This window comes from Lactuca serriola, chromosome 2, assembly GCF_051521515.1.
Source record: "Lactuca serriola cultivar US96UC23 chromosome 2, Lser_US96UC23_V15, whole genome shotgun sequence".
NCBI classification, from domain to species: Eukaryota; Viridiplantae; Streptophyta; class Magnoliopsida; order Asterales; family Asteraceae; genus Lactuca; species Lactuca serriola.
The window spans coordinates 209159963-209181520 of record NC_136409.1 but is presented as its reverse complement, the minus strand read 5'-3'; the positions used below and the strand labels follow the sequence as shown (position 1 = coordinate 209181520).

The following is a 21558-nucleotide window of genomic DNA, read 5'->3' as shown; positions in this document are numbered from 1 at the left end:
CCAATCCATGTATGAAAATCAAGTTTGGAACTTGTTTGACAATGTACCAGGTCGTAAGATAGTTGGGTGCAAGTGAATCTTCAAGAAGAAGACCGACATGGATGGTAAGGTGCGCACGTTCAATACATGACTGGTTGTGAAAAGCCTTACTTAAACCCTAGGGGTTGATTATGATGAGATATTCTCACCAGTATCCAAGATCAAGTCTATTAGGATTATGTTAGCCATAGCTGCGTTTCATGATTATAAAATATGGCAGATGGATGTCAAATCCGCTTTCCTTAATGGGAAGCTGGCTGGAGATATTTACATGTGTCGGTCAGAGGGTTTTGTGGATGCTAAATACCCCAATAGAGTGTTCAAGCTTGATAAATCCGTTTATGGATTAAAGCAAGCATCTCGCAGATGGAATCTTTGCTCCGATGAGAAAGTCAAAGAGTTTGGTTTCTCTAGGAGTGAGCATGAGTCATGTGTATATGTCAAAGCTAGTGGGAGTATAGTTAACTTTCTAGAATTGTATGTGATGGGTTTTGAGCATTCTAACACTCCTATGGTGTGCATGCAACCCTAGAAACCTTGGATCTACGTTTTTCTCTATTATACATGCAAACTTTCTTTTTTCCAAGGTTTCATCCTAACTAGCATATGATTGGTGTATATGTAATATAAAAACTAGTAGAATGACATACCTTTATTGTAGCTTGGATTCCTTAAGACTTTGTGAGCCTAGCACCCCAAATGTGATGCCTCAAATGCTTCACACAACACCACCAACAATTGGAATAACTTGATAGAAGATTACTATGCACCAAAATCGGCTAACCCTCACTAGTATCTCTTAAGTGCCGATTTTACAAGGATGAGGCTTCTTTATATAGCGTGCATATTAGGGTTACACCATGTAAATCATGCCTTTCCACATTCCTCATGATCCATGTGTTTTAACCTCCATGGAGTATCCATGGGTAACCACATGAGTTTAGCCCATCATGAATAGATCATAAGCCCACTATATAAGAATGAATGATTTACCAAATCAATCCTCATTTATTTAATTAGTTTCTTTTGATCATACAATTAATTCCAAACTAATTCTTGATTAATACTAATTAAATAATTCATATTAAAATATTAAAACTTATAATATATTAGTAAACCATAAATATCCTCTTCTCACAAAAGTCTATCTAAATTGTTCCGATGCCATGCAACCCAAATGGACCATACCAAATCGGGTCAAGTACATACCAAATATAGTTATAGACTTAGACACCTTATTCAACAGTCTCCCACTTGGATGAATCTAATAACTATAGCTGCTAGTATGCTTCAGGATCCGACCAGCAATCGTAGCTTTTTCAAAGTCTCGCGGAACTAAGTTGTGCCATTTTAGATAAGTGATCATATAATCCTCTGTTCAAGATACTAGTCGGACAAATACATGGAACAACGTCATACTTATTGTCCAGCAGTTTGTTTCCCGATTTCCTATTTGTTTGACATAGAAGTTAATCGAACACATCAATTCAGTTCTGACCGGGGCAGACACATAAGTCAAAACAAAATTATCGAGGGGCCCAAGATATCACTTTTAATCCTCCAAGGACTAAAAGGAACAGATAAACTTTGACTCATATGCTTGTACTAACTAATCATCAAACTATACACAACATCACGTTTTATAACATCAAGTAACTGATGTGTTTTCGTACTATCAATGTACAACCAACTCATATCTCTTGGTTTGAAGACTTATATGATATCACCGTCTCACGATCACTCGAGATAAATTCCATGTAGTGATACAAGTGAGCATGGGTTGAATCCAATACTCAGAACTTATGAGCACTCATGAATGTTGCAGCAACAATTGCTATGTCTAATACAATTCAGACAAATCTACAAACCCAATTCATGACAGTCTTATTTCAATACCTACTTCCAAAGTATGATCAACTGTGGATAGTTTGAATAATATAATTATTCTAGAAGTCAAAACATGCAAAATGAAACAATAGTAAATGATTGACACAAGTCAGTACCATACTAGTAAATAAAACCACCTTTTATTTAAACATCAAATGTCAATTACATTTCAACTATTACAAGTTTCGAAAGCTATCTAATTACTAAAACTAATATCATCCTTCAACCCAATGCGCCTCGCATGCTGTAAATGCTTAACCCTACACAGTCCCTTCGTGAGGGGATCTGTAGGGTTCTCATCCGATGATACCCTCTTTGCCACAGGGAGTCCTTCTATTCAATGTCTAATGAAGTGGTATTTTCTGTCGATATGCCTGGATCTGTCGTGATCCCTTGGTTCCTTGGCTAAGGCAACTGCACTCTCGTTATCACAGAAAATCTCCATAGGCTCCTTTATAGTTGGTACAACTCCAAGGTCTCCAATGAAGTTCTTTAGCCATATTGCCTCCTTTTCCACCTTGCTTGCTGCTATATACTCTAATTTGTAAGTTGAATCAGCTACTGTCTCCTGCTTGGAACTTTTCCAAGCAATTGCTCCTCCTTTTAGGGTAAAGACCCAGCCTGACTGAGAGCGGAAATTATCCCTATCAGTCTGAAAGCTAGCGTCACTATACCTCACTACTCTCAAGTCATCACTCCCACCAAGGGTAAGGACCTAGTCCTTATTCCTCCGCATGTACTTGAGAATGTTCTTCACCGCAGTCCATTGAGCCTTTACAGGGTTCCCTTGATATCTGCTGACCATGCTCAAACCAAAGGCCACATCAAGGTGATTACAAGTCATAGCATACATGATAGAGCCTATAGCGGAAGCATATGATACTCGACTCATATCAGCTATCTCAGCCTAATGAATCGGGCTCTGACTCTTACTCAGTTTGGCGTTACTTTGGATCGATAAATTACCTTTCTTTGAATCCTACATCCTGAATCTTTTCAACACCTTGACTAAGTCCAATTATCTCTTACTCCCGTCTCTCAATATCCTTATCCCTATGATATAGGCAGCTTCTCCAAGGTCCTTCATAGCGAAACACTTCCCAAGCCAGGACTTAACCTCCTGCAAAGATTCCATCGAAACAAAGATTCCATCTGCGAGATGCTTGTTTGAATCCATAGATGGATTTTTCAAGCTTACACACTCTATTAGGGTACTTTGCATCAACAAAACCCTCTAGCTGACTCATGTAAACATCCTCAGTCAACTTTCCATTAAGTAAATCAGTTTTGAGATCCATTTGCCATATTTCATAATCATGAAATGCAACTATGGCTAGCATAACCCTAATAGACTTAATCTTCACTACTAGTGAGAAGGTCTCATCATAGTCAACTCCCGGAGTTTGAGTAAAGCCCTTCGCAACAAGTCACGCCTTATAAGTGTGTACCTTCCCATCCATGTCGGTCTTCTTCTTGAAGATCCATTTGCACCCAACTGTCTTACAACCCAGTACATTGTCAACCAAGTTCCATACTTGATTGTCATACATGGTCCGAATCTCGCTGTCCATAGCCTCTTTCCATTTGGCAGACTCAGGGCCTGCCATGGCTTCCTTAAAGTTTTTAGCTTCATCCAAATTTACCATTGTACTATCACTGATAAATGCATCACCTTTTGTAGTAATATGGAAACCATAATAAAAATCAAGTTTGCTCCTAACTCTTGTGGAACGCCTCAGAGGTACGAACCCATTAATCGGATCAACAGGAGTTTCCTCCTCAATTTGATTGCTAGTGTTTGAGGTTCTTTCACCGCTTGATTCTTGAAGTTCTTCAAGGTCAATTTGCCTCCCACTGTTTCCTTGGCTTATGAATTCTCTCTCATAAAAGACTCCTTTCCTCGCCACGAAGACAACATTGTCACTCGGTCTGTAGAAGGTATAACCAAAGGATTTCTATGGGTAGCCGATGTAAATACACCGCTCACTTCGAGGTTTGAGCTGGTCGTGAGTATCGCGCCTCACGAAAGCCTCGCAACCCCAAATCTTGATGTGGTCTAAAGAGGGAACTTTTCCAGTCCACATCTCCTGAGGTGTTTTGGCTACCTTTTTGGTAGGGACTAGATTAAGGATATGGGCGGTAGTCTCTAAGGCATACCACCATAATGAGATTGGTAATGAAGCTCAACTCATCATGGAACGAATGTCACACCCCCAAACCAGAACGACGGAAACATTCGGGGGTGGAGGACTTAATGTAGTATCACAACAATGCATAATAGTAATCATAGTACAACAACAACCATTGTATTTACAAAGTTATAACTTTTACAACTGTGATCAAAACATAATGTATATGAACTCAAAAGTATAGTTTAAAAGACATGAGTTTATAGATCTTCGTCTTCTCAAAAAGTTGTGGTTGTACTTGTATCACTGTTTCCCTGAGAATACAAGTAGTTTTTTAAAAGGTGTCAACAATTAAGTTGGTGAGTTCATAAATATGTTTGCAACTGAAATCTATTTTCTTGTGTATTGAAAAAGTGAACATATTTTACCCATAAAATCCTATATTTTTTGCTATGTTATACTGTAAGCAAAATGTATAATGATTTCGGTAATAACAACTTGTAAAATGTAATTTAGTTCTCATAAAAACCTTGATAAGTTTATTTTCTCTGAATTGAAGTAGTATTCCATGTTTATACTTGTAAGATATTGTATTATAGTTTTATAATAAAATAAAACTATGTGAAGTGTTACTTATTCATACAATAATCATTTTGTTCAATACCAAATTGTGAGTTATCATAACCATGTTTGATGACCTAGGATCGCCTAAAACACAACGTTCTTCAAGCGTCAAAATATGGTACGACAGTTGTCACCCCAGGCCTGCCGGCCTAGCTGTTGCAAGCAGTTTAGGTATGGGATTGTTAGTCCCGTATAGATCTATACACAATTGTCACACTCTCACACAAGGAGACTCTGTTTATAATTTTCAGGACTTTTGTTTTATACTTAAATAAGTACTTGAAGCGTGTCTCACAAGTGCTATATCGATGATTACATGTAGAATAATAAAAAGTTACTTTGTAATAACTATATTGAAAGTAAGTTTCATAAACTATATAAAATATAGTTTATATATGTTTGTTTCTTAGTAAAGTATTCTGTTTGTTTTCTGATAATGTTATCTTCTTGTTTTCCATCATGTATTCTATTTGTATTCTGTTATGTACTATGTTAGTTTTCCTGTTATGTACTTTGAAACTTGAAACCAATGAATGAGTCCTCTAAACTATACCTATTATAGTTTAGCCGTTTGTTTTACTGTAAGAATCTGTAATACTGTTATTCCATGAAATTCTTTGTTTGTACCAATGTATTATCAAATAGTTTGAAAACCATTTTTATATAATTTTAATATTTATATAATTATGATTAAGTAGATATTTGATTAAATAACTTTACCCCAAGCCTACAACTAAACAAGGAACAGGAAATAGGGTCAAATTACATATTCTAAATCTCCTGAATCCAAATTATAAAATTTACATAGATATGAATAGGTAATTTTTAACAATTATAACAATTTGAAATATACTAAAACATTTAAAAATCTTTTGAGATATTAACACAATTTTATTGTGTGTCACTTGTATTCCCCCCCCCCCCCCCCTAAAATAGTTAAAAATCATATAAATATAGGGGAATGAACTCACTTGATAGGTGGTGATTCGGGAAGCGTTTCGTTTCTTAGAAAGGAGTTTTATTGATCTAACTAAGAGTTTTTGATGAAAAGTCGGCTTCACTCGGGTAGAGTTTCAGCTTAAAATTGAGGACTTCGGGACTTTGGGGCTTGCTTCAGATGGTAAGGAGGTACCCGAGACTTCGAAGGGTTTAGAAAGGCTTAAAGGAGTGTTTAAGTGGAGAGAAAATTTGAAAATTCTAAACAAAACCCGGAGGCCTCGTATCCTATTTATAGGAGGGGTCTGGTCCTCGGTACGATGGGCGTAATATTCACATATGTTGGGCGTACTAATAAAAACCTCAGTACACTGGGCGTACTTCTTGTACGCGGGGCGTACTAGTTGGAGTCTTATCCGATCTTCAGACGTGTTGATCTAGCGAGATACGTGTCATTTTGCGAAGAAAGAGGCTATGTGGACAATCCGAGGCCTTGCTTCCGAGTACGCGGGGCGTACTTCAATTTTTCAAACTTTAAAATTTCATATATTTTACATACGAATTCCATTTTTGACGTTATTTATATCCACACGTAGGTGAGACCATGCTCTACAACTTTCATTTAGACTCCGTCGGCTAATTTTGACTTTATTTTAAAGTTATATTTTTAACAGGCCGGGACAAGAAAAGTCCGTTAAAAATTCATAACTTCTTCATCCGACGATCGTTTTCGTCTGTCTTTTTATCGTTGGATTTCCTTTGATAAAATTTCCGATTCTCGTTTAGGTTGTTTTGGTCAAAAGTTGATCGAACTAAATTTCGAGTTCCGGGCTGTGTACTGTTGTGTCGAAACTTAGAAAAATCATAACTTCTTCATACGAAGTCAAATTTAGACGTTCTTTTTATTGTCACTCACACTTTAACGTTTAATATAACTTTCATTTAGATAGTTAAGGCTAAAAAGCAATTTATTGAAAATTCACTTTTTACATTAAACAACATTTTGCCGGTTTTGTTGTGGATTTTCGATAGGTCATTAATTCTTTGTTATCACTCGGATTTGGGCGTTCTTTATATTTTGGAATCCTTGATATGATTTCTACCTATATTCATCCCAAACAAGTTTATTTAATATTTCATTTTTGAGGGTTGATTATGTAACTGCACATAGTATACAAAAATTTATCTTTATTATTTTAAAAAGAACTACAAATTGATCTATACTATTACATCGATTCGAAATAACGGGTTGTTACATAATCATCCCATTAGAGAGGATTTCATCCTGAAATTAGGACTATAGTGTTACAGAAAGACTGGGGAAAGAGATGTAGATATTTCTGTTTCATCTGATCTTCTCGCTCCCAAGTGAATTCTTACATTCCAACGAACCTTCACTATCAAGATACGACTTTGTTTAGTTCTCTTCACTTGCATGTCTTGGATTTTTACAGGTTGTTCTATGAAGCTGAGACTCTCATTTAATTTGATTTCATCGAATGGGATAACAAGAGTCTCGTTGGACAAACACTTCTTGAGATTTGAGACATGAAATACGGGATGGATGTTATTGAGTTCATGCAGTAGATTGAGTTTGTAAGCAATCGGACCAATTCTAGCAATGATCTGGAATGGTCCAATGTACCTTGGATTCAGTTTTCCACATTTACCAAACCGTATCAATCCTTTCCATGGTGAGACCTTCAATAGAACACGGTCTCCAACCTAGAATTCCAAAGGTTTTCGTCGTTTATCCGCATAACTCTTCTGTCTATCTCGAGAAGCTTTCAACCGTTCCCGAATTTGGACTATCTTCTCTGTAGTTTCACGAACGGGTCTTTCTCTTTTTCCCTTTGCCTTGCCCGATTGCCAGAACAGAGGCTGTGGTAGGAGTGGTAACAACATTCTTACCTTTGAGACTACTTTCAGCAGCCCTTAAAAGTCCTTGAAGTTTGCTAAGTGTGACCTCCTCCTTGTTCATATGATAGGTCATGCAGAACTGATCATAACAGGAGGGTAAGGAGTGTAGAATGATATCTATTGCTAACTCCTCATCAAATTTCACTTTTAACTTTAGCAAACTGTCCATGAATCTTTGCATTTTCTGCAGGTGGCCCGTGATAGACTCTCCATCCTTTATTTTTGTTGTTATCATGGAGGTGATGATTTCATACGTTTCCTGACGAGCACTTTGATGGTATTTTTCCATTAGGTCCTGGTGCATCTCATAAGAGTAGAAATCTTCATAGGATTTTTGGATTTCTGTTCTCATGGTAGCCAACATGATACAAGATACCTTAGTGGCATCCATCTCATGGCTAGTGTACTCAGCAATCTCCTCGGGAGTAGCAGAAGACTCATTAATGACCTTAAGCTCCTTGTCGAGGACATATTCCTTGTCCTCATAAAGAGTGACCATCCTTATGTTCCTAATCCAATCATTGAAATTAGTTCCATCAAAGATGACTCTCCTACAAAGGTTCATGAGAGAGAAGGAGCCAGTAGGGTTTAAGCCAGAAGCAACATTGTTGGAAGACATCTGAAAAGGAAGAAAGAAAAGTTTAGATTAGATATAGAATCCCTAATAAGACACCCCAAATGAAATATTAAGGCTAGGACCCAACACAATATTTTATAACTTGGAAGAGGGATGTCGTAATCCAAGCCACAAAATATTTGAAGGTAGGTAAATGATGATTTACCAATTTCCACCATGAAAAATGAAATAGATTATTAGGTTTTAATTGAATTGAAACTCCTAGATCTTTTGAGATTCATTGAACAATTCAATGGCATGTTTAAATCTCGATTATGCTCTTCAAGTTTGTGACTGAGATATCGAGGATCACAAACAAGGTGTGAATAACCATGCAAATTAACTTGGTACTCTTAATTTTATCACCTAATCGATGTGTTGGTTAACCACACACGCTCCACCGATCTATGATAAACCTTAAGCCACTCTTTGCCACCCTTGTTAAGTCCAAGTTAGTGTGCCGGTTAACCACACACGCTCCACTGACGACTTTAGCAAGGTGCAAAGTGTAATTTCATGGGTTAGCATCGATTTCACATTTTCCTACGGTAACTAAGATTGGGAATTTATAAAAGGTTTAGTTACTTTATATTTATCATTATACTTTTAATGAGAGTTATAATATTTGTCCTACTCGTTCGATTAATGACCCTCCACCAGTCAAGGAAGTGGTGGGTGAGAATGCACACCCATTAAGCTGCCATTTTATAGGCAACAACCTTATACCCCCTTTATAGACCGACTTTGTGAATGAGGTCTACTAACGGTAAGACTGACTTGATCTTATATATATATATATATATATATATATATATATATATATATATATATTATTAACTTATAATATTATAAAGTATAAGGGTTGAATTTTAAACTTTTAAAATTCTAGGGTTTGGGATTAAAGTTTTCTAAAGTGACTTTACAAATTCCAAAACCAGATGGCACGTTTTGAAACTATGCAAAACTTTTCATTTCTATAAGTTATGAGTTTTAATGATTTTAATGGAAAAGACTTTTGGAATTCCATAACTTCAGGACAAGTTATGGAGTCCATTAAAATGCATTCAGATTAATAATTAAACTAACAAGCATGTCAAATAATTTCTATGATCTAACAAAACTCATAAGCATGCATAATTCATATCAACAATTTTCAAGAATCATATGAACTTAATATAAAACTTAAAACTTTGACAGTTATCATTGAAATTGGATAAGCACAATCATTATCGCATCAAAAATAGGTTTAACAATCTAAAAACAGTTTAGGGTAATGATCCTAGTTCAATTCCAGCATTAAAACTCAAAATTCTGCACTCAGGGCCTCTAACTCGTCGAGTGCCTGAACCAACTCGATGAGTTGGATGAATTTTCACATGGACTCGTCGAGTCCCGCCAATGGACTCGGCGATTTCAATTTTTTCAGCAATTTGCATCAAGTATAACTAAAAGCAAGCCTAGGCTCTGATACCACTGATGGGTTTTGAGCATTCTAACACTCTTATGGTGTGCATGCAACCCTATGCAAACTTTCCTTTTTCCAAGGTTTCATCCTAACTAGCATATGATTGGGGTATATGTAATATAAAAACTAGTATAATGACATATATTTCTTGCAGCTTGGAATCCTTAAGACTTTGTGATCCTAGCACCCCAAATGTGATGCCTCAAATGCTTCACACACACCACCAACAATTGATATAACTTAAGAGAAAATTACTATGCACCAAAATTGGCTAGCCCTCACTAGTATCTCTTATGTGTCGATTTTACAAGTATAAGGCTTCTTTATATAGTGTGAATATTAGGGTTACACCATGTAACTCATGCCTTTCCACATTCTTCATGATCCATGGGTTTTAACCTCCATGGAGTATCCATGGGTAACCACATGGGTTTAGCCCATCATGAAGAACTATGGATCATATGCCCACTATATAAGAATGAATGATTTACCAAATCAATCCTCATTTATTTAATTAGTCTCTTTTGATCACAAAATTAATTCCAAACTAATTCTTGATCAATACTAATTAAATAATTCATATTAATATATTATAAATTATAATATATCAATAAACCATAAATATCCTCTTCTCACAAAAGTCTATCCAAATTGTTCCGATGCCATGCAACCCAAATGAACCATGCCAAATCGGGTCAAGTACATACCAAATACAGTATGTTGATGACATACTAGTCAAGGAAACGACATTCTGACCTTGCAGGAAATTAAATCTTGGCTTGGAAATTGTTTCTCTATGAATGATCTAGGAGAGGCTGCCTATATTATGGGAATAAGGATCTTGAGGAATAGGAGTAGAAGACTAATTGAACTTATTCAAAGTACTTACTTAGATAAAGTGCTAAAATGTTTTAGCATGGAGAATTCCAAGAAAGGAGAATTACCTATCCAGAGTAATACCCAACTAAGTAAGACTCAGAGTCCGAGTACCGATGCAGAGATAGCGGAAATGAGTCGAATGTCATATGCTTCCGCCTTTGGCTCGATCATGTACACTATGACATGTACTCGCCCCGATGTGGCTTTTGCTTTAAGCATGGTAAGTCGATATCAAGGGAATCCGGGTAAAGCTCATTGGATAGCAGTTAAGAACATTCTTAAGTATATGTGAAGGAATAAGTGTTGGATTAGTGTCTAAGTCCATAATTATTTTGGTATGTACTTGACCCGATGGTGCATGGTCCTTTTGGGTTGCCTTCACCAAAGCAACTTGATAGGATGAATTATGGAAAGAGAGGATTAATTATGATTTATTAATATATTATGAGAATAATATATTAAAGGAGAAATCATATTGTTTAATTAATATTAGTCAATAATTAATTAAGAATTAATTTTGTGGCTAAAAGACATTAATTAAACTTAAGAGACTAGAACTGTCAATTGTATGATAGTTGAATATTGGGCTAATGGACTCCATATTAGATGGGTGGACGAATTCTATGGGAAAACCCATTAGAAATCGTCCTAGGCCTCTAAGGAGGGAGTCCATGGGTTGCTTAGGGCCTAAGCATCCAAATTAGGGTTTCCTTGTTAGATAACCCTAATAGCCTCACTATTTAAAGATCCCTAGAGCACCAAAAACGTGTGGAAGTAACTCCTTAGGGTTTTGGACGTTCTCGGGTAGCCTTCTCTCTTATCATTCTTCATCCTCTTGCTCTTGGTGTTTGTGAGTCATTAGAGGAGTGACATTTGTGACTCTAAGCTTTCTAAAGCCATTACAAGGAGGATTTGAGATTGTTATTGCTACATAACAATCAAGGTAAGATATAAACCCTTTCTCATGTTAATATGATTAATTGTATGCTAGAACTAGGGTTTAAAGTCTTGGATGAATTGCATGTACAATAGAGAAACCTAGATCCAAGCATTAGGGTTTGCATGAGCACATAGGATGTTCTAATGGCTAAAACCCATCAATAAGCACTAGGTCCTTGTACATGGTGGCAATGATGACTTAAGAGTCATAGGGTATAGTGACGCCGGCTTTCAGACCGACAGAGATAACTTCCGCTCTCAGTTGGGTTGGGTGTTTACCCTGAATGGAGGAGTTGTGACTTGGAAAAGTTCCAAGCAGGATGCTATGGATGATTCAATGTGTGAATCAGAGTACATGGTTGTGAGCGAAGCGTAAAAGGAGGCTATATGGTTAAATAACTTCATTGGAGACCTTGGAGTTGTACCAGCCATAAAGGAGTCCATGGAAATTTTATGCGATAATAAAGCAACGGTTGCCTTAACTAAGGAACCAAAAGATCATGGTAGATCAAGACATATCGACAGAAAATATCACTTCATCAGACATCGGGTAGAAGAAGGACTCCTCGTCGTTAAGAGGGTATCATCTGAAGAGAATCCTACAGATCCCCTCACAAAGGGTCTGAGTAGGATTAATTAAGTTTAACATGCAAGGAGCATTAGCTTGAAGGATGATATTAGTTTTAGTGATTAGATAGACCTTTAGAAACTTATAACAATGTAAATGTAATTGACATTTGATGATTAAATAATGGAGATTTATTTATAAGTATTGTTTATTGTCTCTTGTCAATTGTTTATTTTGTGTTTTACTTTTGCATGTTTTACTTCCCGAATAATTGGATTATTCAAAACATCCATAGTCGATCAAACTTTGGAAGTAAATAATGAAGTAAGACTATCATGAATTGGCTTGTAGATTGTCTAAGTGTTTTGATATAGCAAATGTTTGTTGCAACGTTCATGAGTACTCTTGAAATAGGGTTTGAGTATCACGCTCATTGAATTACTTCATGGAATTTATCACGAGTAATTATGAGATGATAATATCGTATAATCTTTAAACCGAGATATATGAGTTGTTGTTTACGAGTTGGTTGTGCATTGATAATGTGTAAATGCATCAGTAACTTGATGTTAAAAAATATATTGTTGTGTACAATTTAATGAGTAAATAGTACAAGCATATAAGTCAAATTTTATCTGTTCCTTTTATCCCAAGGGGTAAAAGCGATACATTTGGCCCCTCGATGATTTTGTGTTAACTTATGTGCCAGGACCTGTCAGGACTGAACTGATGTGTTCAATTAAGTTCGTTGTCAAACAAATCAGAAATCAGGAAACAAATTGTTGGACAATGAGAATGATTCTGTTCTGTGTCTTTGTCCACATGATATCTTGCAGAACATAGGATTATATGATCCCTTATCGTAAGGACTTGTGACTTACTAGGTCAGAGTTCGACAACGGCTTTTGAGAGCTACGATTGCTAGTCAAATTTTGGAGACATACTTGAAATTATAGTTATTGGACTTATCCAAGTAGGAGACTGTTGGATTAGGTGTCTAAGCCCATAACTATATTTGGTATGTACTTGATCTGATAGTAGCATGGTCCTTTTGGGTTGCCTTCACACTGACAACTTGACAGGATGACTATTGGAGAGAGAGGCTGGTTATATTATTTGGAATAATAAATTGGTGCATAAAAATGATTTATTAATACATTATAAGAATAATATATTAATTAGAAATCATATTATTAATTAGTATTTAATCAGAAATTAATTTGGAATTAATTTTGGGATTAAAGGAACTGATTAGAAATGCATGGGTTGTTTTGCAATTATTTGATAGTTGTGGTTTTGGGCCATTAGATCACCCTTATTAGGGAGGGTCGAAAATCCCTAGAAGGTTCTAGAGATTTTCATCCAAGCCCTAAGGTTAGGGAGTCCATGGACTTACTTAGGCCCTAAGCTAAGGGATTAAGGTTTCTACCTCAAAACCCTAGCTAGCCTCAAGTATAAAAGATCCCCTTGGCCTCTTGAATTCATGCACCTCGTTGAAACCCTAGAATAGCTGAATTTCTTAGCAAGTGACCCCTCTATCCTCTCTCTCATATTCATCCTCTTGCCTTAGTGTGTTTGTGAACCATTAGAGGTACTACGCTTGTGATATTTGTTCTCAAAAGCAAGGATCTTCAAGAATTGGTTGTTATTACTATATATCAACAAAGGTATATTTTCTAATCTTTCTTATGTATATTTTGAAATATTAGATGTATATTAAGGTTTTCTATTTTTTGTTCAATGCTTGTATGTCTAATAGAGAAAACATAGATCCAATCTAGGGTTGCATGCACACATAGGATTGTTTATATAAAACCCATCAAGTTCAAGGGGTAAATTTTAATTGTTCAATAGTTGAACAAAATAAGCAATTCTAGAACCTCCCATAGTAGGGACGGTTGTAAGGGAGCTTCTAGGGTTTCTGGAAGCCTCTTGGTAGAAGATAATGAAATGATTTGAACTAGGATTAAATATAATATTTAATTGTTTAAATATGGATTTATCTGCAAATTACCTAAACTATAAATAGGACCATTTGGCCTCATATTTTCTTTCATAACCTTCATAGATGAAATTTGAATTTCATTTAGTTCTCCTTTCTCCTCTTCATTAGACACGTTCATATTATTGGTGCTTGCTTTCCATGGACTTTTGAAGATCAAAGGATTATAACATATTTGATTATGTTAAAGTTATGTTTTCTTACTATTAATTTCGATTATAGTAGGATAATAGTTTTGTTTCATAAAATATGTAGCTAATAATAGTGAAAAATTATAGATCCTTTTAGGTTGCATGTACCCACAAGTGTTATGTGAAATTTCGCGTATACAATGTTATTGTAACCTAAAAACTCCAATAGTATGGACGGGAGCTATTGATCTTAAATCTAGGTTCCCTCGGTTATATGATCTTGAATTGGAAAAATCTTGCTTTGTGGCTGACCGGATCAAGGACGAAGGACAAAGCTGGGATTGGAAGTCTTGTCCGATAACTGCACGAATCTTCGATGATTTTGATGACCTGAAAAGGGTATTTACCCACTTCTAATCTTAATTGGACTAAAATAAGTTTTTTTTTTTTTTTTTTTTGTGTGTGCTTTAGCAGCTGATGGGAGATACAAGGTGGCACTACTTCAAAAGAGAACTGATTATAAACAGGCATCAAATTAAAATCCCACACAAATTTGTTGGTGTAAATTAATTCCTATTAAGGTGTCAAGTTTCATATGGAGGGATACTCTTGTGAGGATTCCCTTTGTGATTTCTCTATGGAATAGAGGTATAAATGCCGATTCATACTCATGTAGTTCGTTCATAGATGGAGTGGATTATGCATATCATATTTTGTTGGGGTGTCCATACGCGATCTCTGTGAGAACTAAAATTCTCAGTTGTTGCAGGTTAAACCAAGTATCAGCTAACACTATGGAGGAGCTTGTAACTTATGCAACTACTAGGGGGAGATGCCCTAAGAAGAGGGATATATTCACAGCCTTCTATTATAGGTTACTGTGGAATTTATGGAAGACAATGAATGATCGAATATTCAACTTTTTTTATTACTCCTACAAGACTTGATGGAAAATATAAAATCAATGGTTTTCCTTTGGATGAAATGTTAGGTTAAAGGTGCTAATTGTAAATGGGTAGAATGGATCTTTGACCCTTTCTCTACTTAAAAAATGTTTTGTATTCTTTGGTTCTTTGGTGTTTTGTTTCCCGTTAGATTGTTGCTATTTTGAGATGCAATTTTAATATATAGCCGTTTCCAAAAAAATATATAAATTTTAAATTAAAAATCAAGTAAAATATTTGCTTGAATACTTATTAAAAATATTTCCAAATAATAAAAAAAATTAAATAGTTCTTACTATAAACTAATAGAACTTATTGTCATCAAGTATTAATGTCAAATACATACATATAAATTATAATATAACTATAGAAAGCAATTTATAAAGTATTTTGATTATTAATAAATAGAATACAATAGTATTAATAATTTACACAACAAATTATGTATAGGGTCGGTTATTATATTATTGTAAATTTTTAAGTAATTTTTTGCAAATAGATTATAGTTTTTGTAGTGCGCTGATGAGATGAGAAAAAATATTCAAAAGGACTTTTTTATTTCTTGGCTCAAGTATCACATTTTTTTTGAAAATATATCCACTAAGTATTTATAAAAATAAAAATAAGAAAAATAAGCGTGACAATAAAAAAAAATTGATGTTTGTTAAAACTAATTAGAAGCTTTTGACATATATAAAATTACATAAAAAAAATAATTATTTAAAAATGATAAATATATAAATATGTTTTAAGGACAATTCCAAAAATTGATTAAAAAGCTCAATAGTTTTTTCTTTTTTAAATGTTATTACATGAAGTATTTTTAAATTTGAAATTTTTGTTTAAATTAAAAATTAAACATGCCTACTCCAAATGATATTTTTTGTTTAATTCGGATTTTTTGTTAAAAATTAAAAGTTAAAATCTCTCAAATTGTCACTACCAAACATGTCTTATCTCCACTTATATATGTATATTAAAATAATGGTTATTTAAGTACATGCTATTTTTTTAGAACGAATATGAATATTGAAGACATAAATGTAAATACAGAAGTTAATGAAATAGTAATAAAAAAATAAAAATAAAAATAAATAAATGAGGAAAACAGGGAAGGAGAGTTTCTAGGGTTGACTCTCTGACTTTGTAACACTTTGTAACAGAGTTGGTGATCAAAACATTTTGCTTGGGATCTTGAGCCTATGGATTTGCAACTCGTATAATATTTTTTCCCTATTTTTTTTTTTCATGTTTTTTTCCTCTTTAATAATTTCGTAAGTCTGATATATCTATATAAACATATTTACAGTTGTTACACTATACCATTCTATTTTAATATAAAACACATTATATGATATGACAAATATTATTTTCTTTCATTCAGTTCGACATGGTAGCAAGCAATATAATCACGTAATGCAATGTTTTTTTTCTCATACTTCGATTTTGATTGGTTCATGCTTTGTGGTGTATTTTCTTTTTAGGCAGCTCCAATTCAATTAAGTTGTGTTTTTCATATTTTCTTGGGATGATTAACCTGTTTAGGCATCGATGATATATTTATTATTATTAACAAAAATTAACGTCTAAAAATCTGTACTTTTTTAAAGTTGAAAATATATTTTATAGAAGTAAAACTATTGTAATTTCAAATTTGACCGAAAAAACAAAACATTTATGTTTATGTCTACTTTTTGGACCAATCACAATGCCAAACGACCGCACGTGAGCAAGCTGTCTATTTCATCAAAATCACGCTACTTTTTCTAACCATATCCCCAAACTTTGGGATTAATACTTTTCAATCACTAATTCATTTTATCCATGTTTACATTGTGACTTTTTGTACTAATCTTATAAAAGTAAGGCCATTTGTTTGAGACTTTTTGATAACTTATTGAATGTTCATTTTCATCGTTAAATTCTTATATATATATATATATATATATATATATATATATATATATATATATATATATATATATATATATATATATCACAATACCTTTTAATGTTGTATAATAACCCCTCTAAAAAGAACAATTATATACATATAAAAATAGGTTTCCATTTACTATTGTCCCATACAGATTATGTATTCATACAAAAAACATACAACTCACATAGAGGCTCTCACTATACAGCTCATATACAAAAAAACAAACGTTTTACAGCCGAGTACAAATACGTACAACATATTTAAAGCTTCTTTTTTGAAAACCTAAAATTGTTTTTTGGACCATTACATTGAGTAGGTATGGTGTTGACACAAAAAAGTTTGGTTCATTTGTGTGACATATCTCCCACACTCCAATATGGTTTGTGAGAAAGAGGCAACTTCTTTGACCAAAAAGCCCTTAATTTCAGGGCCCTCCAACTATTTTAAATCTTACACCCAAATCCCTATAAATTTGCCTTGCCACCATTTGCGCCCTTCTTTTTGCTTAATTGGGATTAACAACACACATTTTTGTGCTATGTGACTGTCAATGGCCACCACCTTCTTTAATGGCTTCAATTTATGGCCATTGTTAACTCCAATAATTAATGCTCTCATGCTTTCCAAAACATTACTCTAATTATGAGGATCTTATTTTTGTTTTGACTTTTAACACTTAAAAATCATGTTCGTCGGAAAAAAAAAATAGTTCACGATATGCCTTTATCTTGATATTTATCTCGCACACAAAACGCAATTTGTATATATGTTGACCCTTACATTGGTCCTTCATAAGAGATATTTCATGTTTTAAGCCTGATTGTAATTTTAAACATTCAGTTTAAAAGGTTATTGCATAAAATTTGCATTTTAATACATGCATATTGTGTGTTTCGAGGCAAGTTTTATGCAATAACTATATACATATATGTTTAGTTCATCAAACTGTTGTACCCTTTCCCCTTTGGGGTTTTTTCTGCCTTATAGCGATGAAATTGTTTAGAACTTTTAATATACAAGTATAATTAAATCATTTTTACCTTTTTCAAAGATTACAACTAATTTGCAAATCTTGTCATGTTTATGTAAACTTCACATTTTGTAAACTAATATATGATTATTAAAACTTCACATTGTTTGTTGCATAAGAGATGATGATAGAACCACATAAAAAAAAACAGTTTTGTAGTCGCTTGTTGCATTGAGTTGGGGATTATAAATTTGTAACCGGTTTCATTAAATAAAAGTTACAACTTTGTATTACATAAAAAGATAGAATAAGATCTCATGATACTAATATTGCTATAAATAAAAACAAAATAATTTGTTAATTTTGGCCAACTAAAAAGTTAGTTTCAACCACCATCCACATCCAATCAGATACAGCCGTGGATCCACCGCCACCACCAATTTGACACCACAACCACTAGCGACACAAAACATTTACAACACCAATTGTCACAAAAGCATGCATCACAAAAGCTAACATAATTTCAACCATAACCAACATAGAATTGATCAAAATCCAAAAAGGATTACTACAGAAAACATTAACTAAATCATCTCAGAATCGACCATTGGGGACGGAAAAAAAAAATTATCAAGAATTTGAAGTAGCAACGACTGTACATGTTACAAGAATCTAAACTCCTACATTATCACTTCCAGAATCCATCACAATTGTTAGCCTTCCTGCCGTCTTTGAGAAATCACTGCAACAAAGAAGAAGATAATTTCCATTAGACACCCAAAGAGCTTAAAAGTACAAGTTCCACTGCATATTGTACAACATATATACCTGAAAGGTTCGTCTCCTGTGCGTTTTACTGAACCATCTGCGTTACGATAAATCAAGCTGTTGAGCATAACGGATTTATCTATGCAAAACATGTCGGCTAGCTTTCTGTAAAGTTCTTCATATGAATGAAAAGCGGTTAAATCTAGAGTCCGACCCACATCTTCTGACTCCATGAAGATCTTGCAATGACCTGTTTCGACCCCAAACTCGGACTTTTGTTCAGCTTCATCTGATGAGCTGTCGTTCTGAACCACTACCGAACCATCAGACTGGTTAGCCATGGTGTCACCTGAACTGGAATCTGAGAGCTGTTGTTCTGTGAAAATGGGTTGACCGAATAACACAAATGTTGGTTTGTTTTCAGCTTTTTCATTCGATCTTGTCTTTGACTTTGAGTTGTTGCTACTGTTCCCGATTGTTAGCAAGCAAGAAACGTTTTCGTCGGTTTCTTGGGCTGTTTGGATGAATCTTGTTGGAGGAAATTGTGGTGACCCGAATGGAAAAGATTGGATCTTGTTGAAATATTGTTGTTGATGATAATGATCGAATCCGAATTGGAATTGCGGATTATGCCTGGCTCCCTGGATGCTTCCGGGAATGTGGTTGTTGATGATTGAAAGGTGGGGGAAATCGGATGGTTGTGGGGTTCGAAGCTTTTTTCTTGGAGGTGAAAATGGTGAAAGATGAATCGATGGCATGTTTGATACTGATTCAACTAACCACGGACTGACCCGTTTCACGTTTTGTAACAAATCGGGTTCATCCCAAGCTACCTGGAGGAGGCGCCATGGAGAATTGGGCCAACGGATTTGATCGTCGACGTCAACTGAAGAAATGGTGCCCATGAACCAACTGATTCTGGAAGAATCCTCTGTTTCGAACGCCATCTTGAATCTCATTCCAGGACACCATTGAATCCGCATGGCAGCTTTCACTGTTGAAGCTTTTACGCAAAACTCCGGCGTGCTTGCTCTAGGGTAATAAACCACCTCGAACGGCCGCCCTGTGGCTGCAAGATTTGCAGCTTCAGTCACCGATTCCGCACTCACTTTCCCGGAATTCCCATACCCAGGAATCGAAGTGTTCCATCCGGATGAATTCGAATCATGAAACCCCCTTCCGATTCCTCTCTTGGCCCTCCTAATTCCGACGCAGAGGTCACCGTTATCAGCTCTCAGAAACACGATTGAGTCGCCGGCGACGAGCTTCTTTTGGTTCACGAAATTGCTCCAACCTGTGGTCAAAAGATGGCGGCGTGGGGTCCCCCGGTAGATATGCCGGAACTTCCAGAGCTTCCCATGAACATCCTTAGCCAAGATGGTCTGGACTGGTGGCTCAGCCGTGTAATCCAATCTCGGAAAAATTGTTTCGGCACAGTATCTTGGTACGGAGAATCCACCGCCGTTATTAGCGTCAGATTGAGTCAATGTCTTCGCAAACGATGCCGGTTTTTCTTGGTTTTCATTTTTGATATGATCAAACCCTAAAAACCCATCGTTCTCAAAATCACAATCGCTGTGATTTCCCAAAGGAACAAGCCCTATTTTAGCATAAACCTCATCTGTGTCGGAATCCGCCATGAACTTGACGGTGGAGACTCCACAGAGGATGTACGGCGGGATTCTTGGGAATTCCCGGAAACCGCCATTGCCGGCGGCTGCATGTTCGGCATGACCTTGAGGAAAATAAAATATTTTAGAGTTTAATTCCGGCATTTGCACCATGCCACCGGCACAAGCATGCCATAACTGCCCATCCAAGCTTTTATCCACTTCATTCATGGGTTTATTCACATGATCCATTACATTAATCATCTTCAAATCAAAATCCTTCGCCTAACAGAAACACAAACCCGCCGATAACCTCTGTAAAACCACAACAAAAAAAAAAAAACAAATTAATAACTTCACATAACCATGAACTTAGTCATCACACGACAATTAAATCCTTAGAACATTGCATGATACTCGAGACTATTTCATTACTTGTTCAATTAATAACAAGAAGTGGGTTGAGGTGTAATTAAGATTAACTGAAACAAAATCGACAACCCATTTATTAAGAAATCGAAACGAATGGGCAGACAATGGACATACCTAGAGTATGAACAAAACTAGCAATAGCAGTTAAAACTGAGCCTTCGTTAAAGCAAGAAATCTGTTTCTCTGTCCGGAAACAATAACCCAGATCATTAAAAGCAGAATTGAATTTGTTGAGTGAGATTAGACGGGAAAGAAGAGAGGGAAGTGTGTTTTCCGCGAGGAGCAGAAGAATTTAAGCAGAAAACAGAGAGTGACAACACAGAGGAAGAAAGACAGAAACAGTGACTGACCTCAAAGCCTGGTTGCCGACCAGACGGTGGCATACAACAGACAAATGTGAATTCTAGAGAGAGAAAGAGAAAGAGAAAGAAAGAAAGATTGGGTGAAAATCGGAGGATGGGGTGTTTGTTTGTTATAGATTCCACCAAATTACCAGAGCCCCAAGTATTTCGGTACAGACTCTATATCTCTACTTCTTAAATAATTTAATACAACAAATTTCAACAACACCCCCTTCTACTTTTCTATTATTTACTTCTATTCTCTTGATTAAGTTTTCACTAATTTAATTGGATAAATTGCTTAAAAAAATTTAGTTTATATAACATTTTGGTTTGGAGATTGTTTTTTTAATGAAGTCATTAAATCTATAATTTTGTTGCATGGACATAGTAGATATGTGAGGACTTATTTTAGAGGA

General features: G+C 35.2%; 1 protein-coding gene across 2 annotated transcripts; it reads right to left on the bottom strand.

The window, feature by feature from the left end:
- Positions 1 to 18506: 18506 nt before the first annotated feature.
- LOC145088335 (auxin response factor 16-like) lies at positions 18507 to 21288 on the bottom strand. 2 transcript variants are annotated; one of them, XM_079026606.1, is made up of 3 exons: positions 20913 to 21288; positions 18817 to 20681; positions 18507 to 18730 (listed from the first exon to the last, which is right to left on the bottom strand). In XM_079026606.1, the coding sequence occupies exons 2-3, from the start codon at positions 20628 to 20630 to the stop codon at positions 18661 to 18663; spliced, it is 1884 nt and encodes a 627-aa protein (XP_078882732.1). In that variant the 5' UTR covers positions 20631 to 20681; positions 20913 to 21288; the 3' UTR covers positions 18507 to 18660. The 2 variants fall into 2 exon arrangements, with proteins under 2 accessions (XP_078882732.1, XP_078882734.1); XM_079026608.1 differs by having other exon boundaries at positions 21149 to 21280.
- Between the last annotated feature and the right edge of the window lie 270 nt (positions 21289 to 21558).

Coding starts and splice junctions, on each gene's coding strand:
- LOC145088335 (XM_079026606.1), bottom strand. CDS start 20,630: ATGATTAATGTAATGGATCATGTGAATAAACCCATGAATGAAGTGGAT. Junction 18,731..18,816: donor ACAGGAGACGAACCTTTCAG/GTATATATGTTG, acceptor TCTTTGTTGCAG/TGATTTCTCAAAGACGGCAG.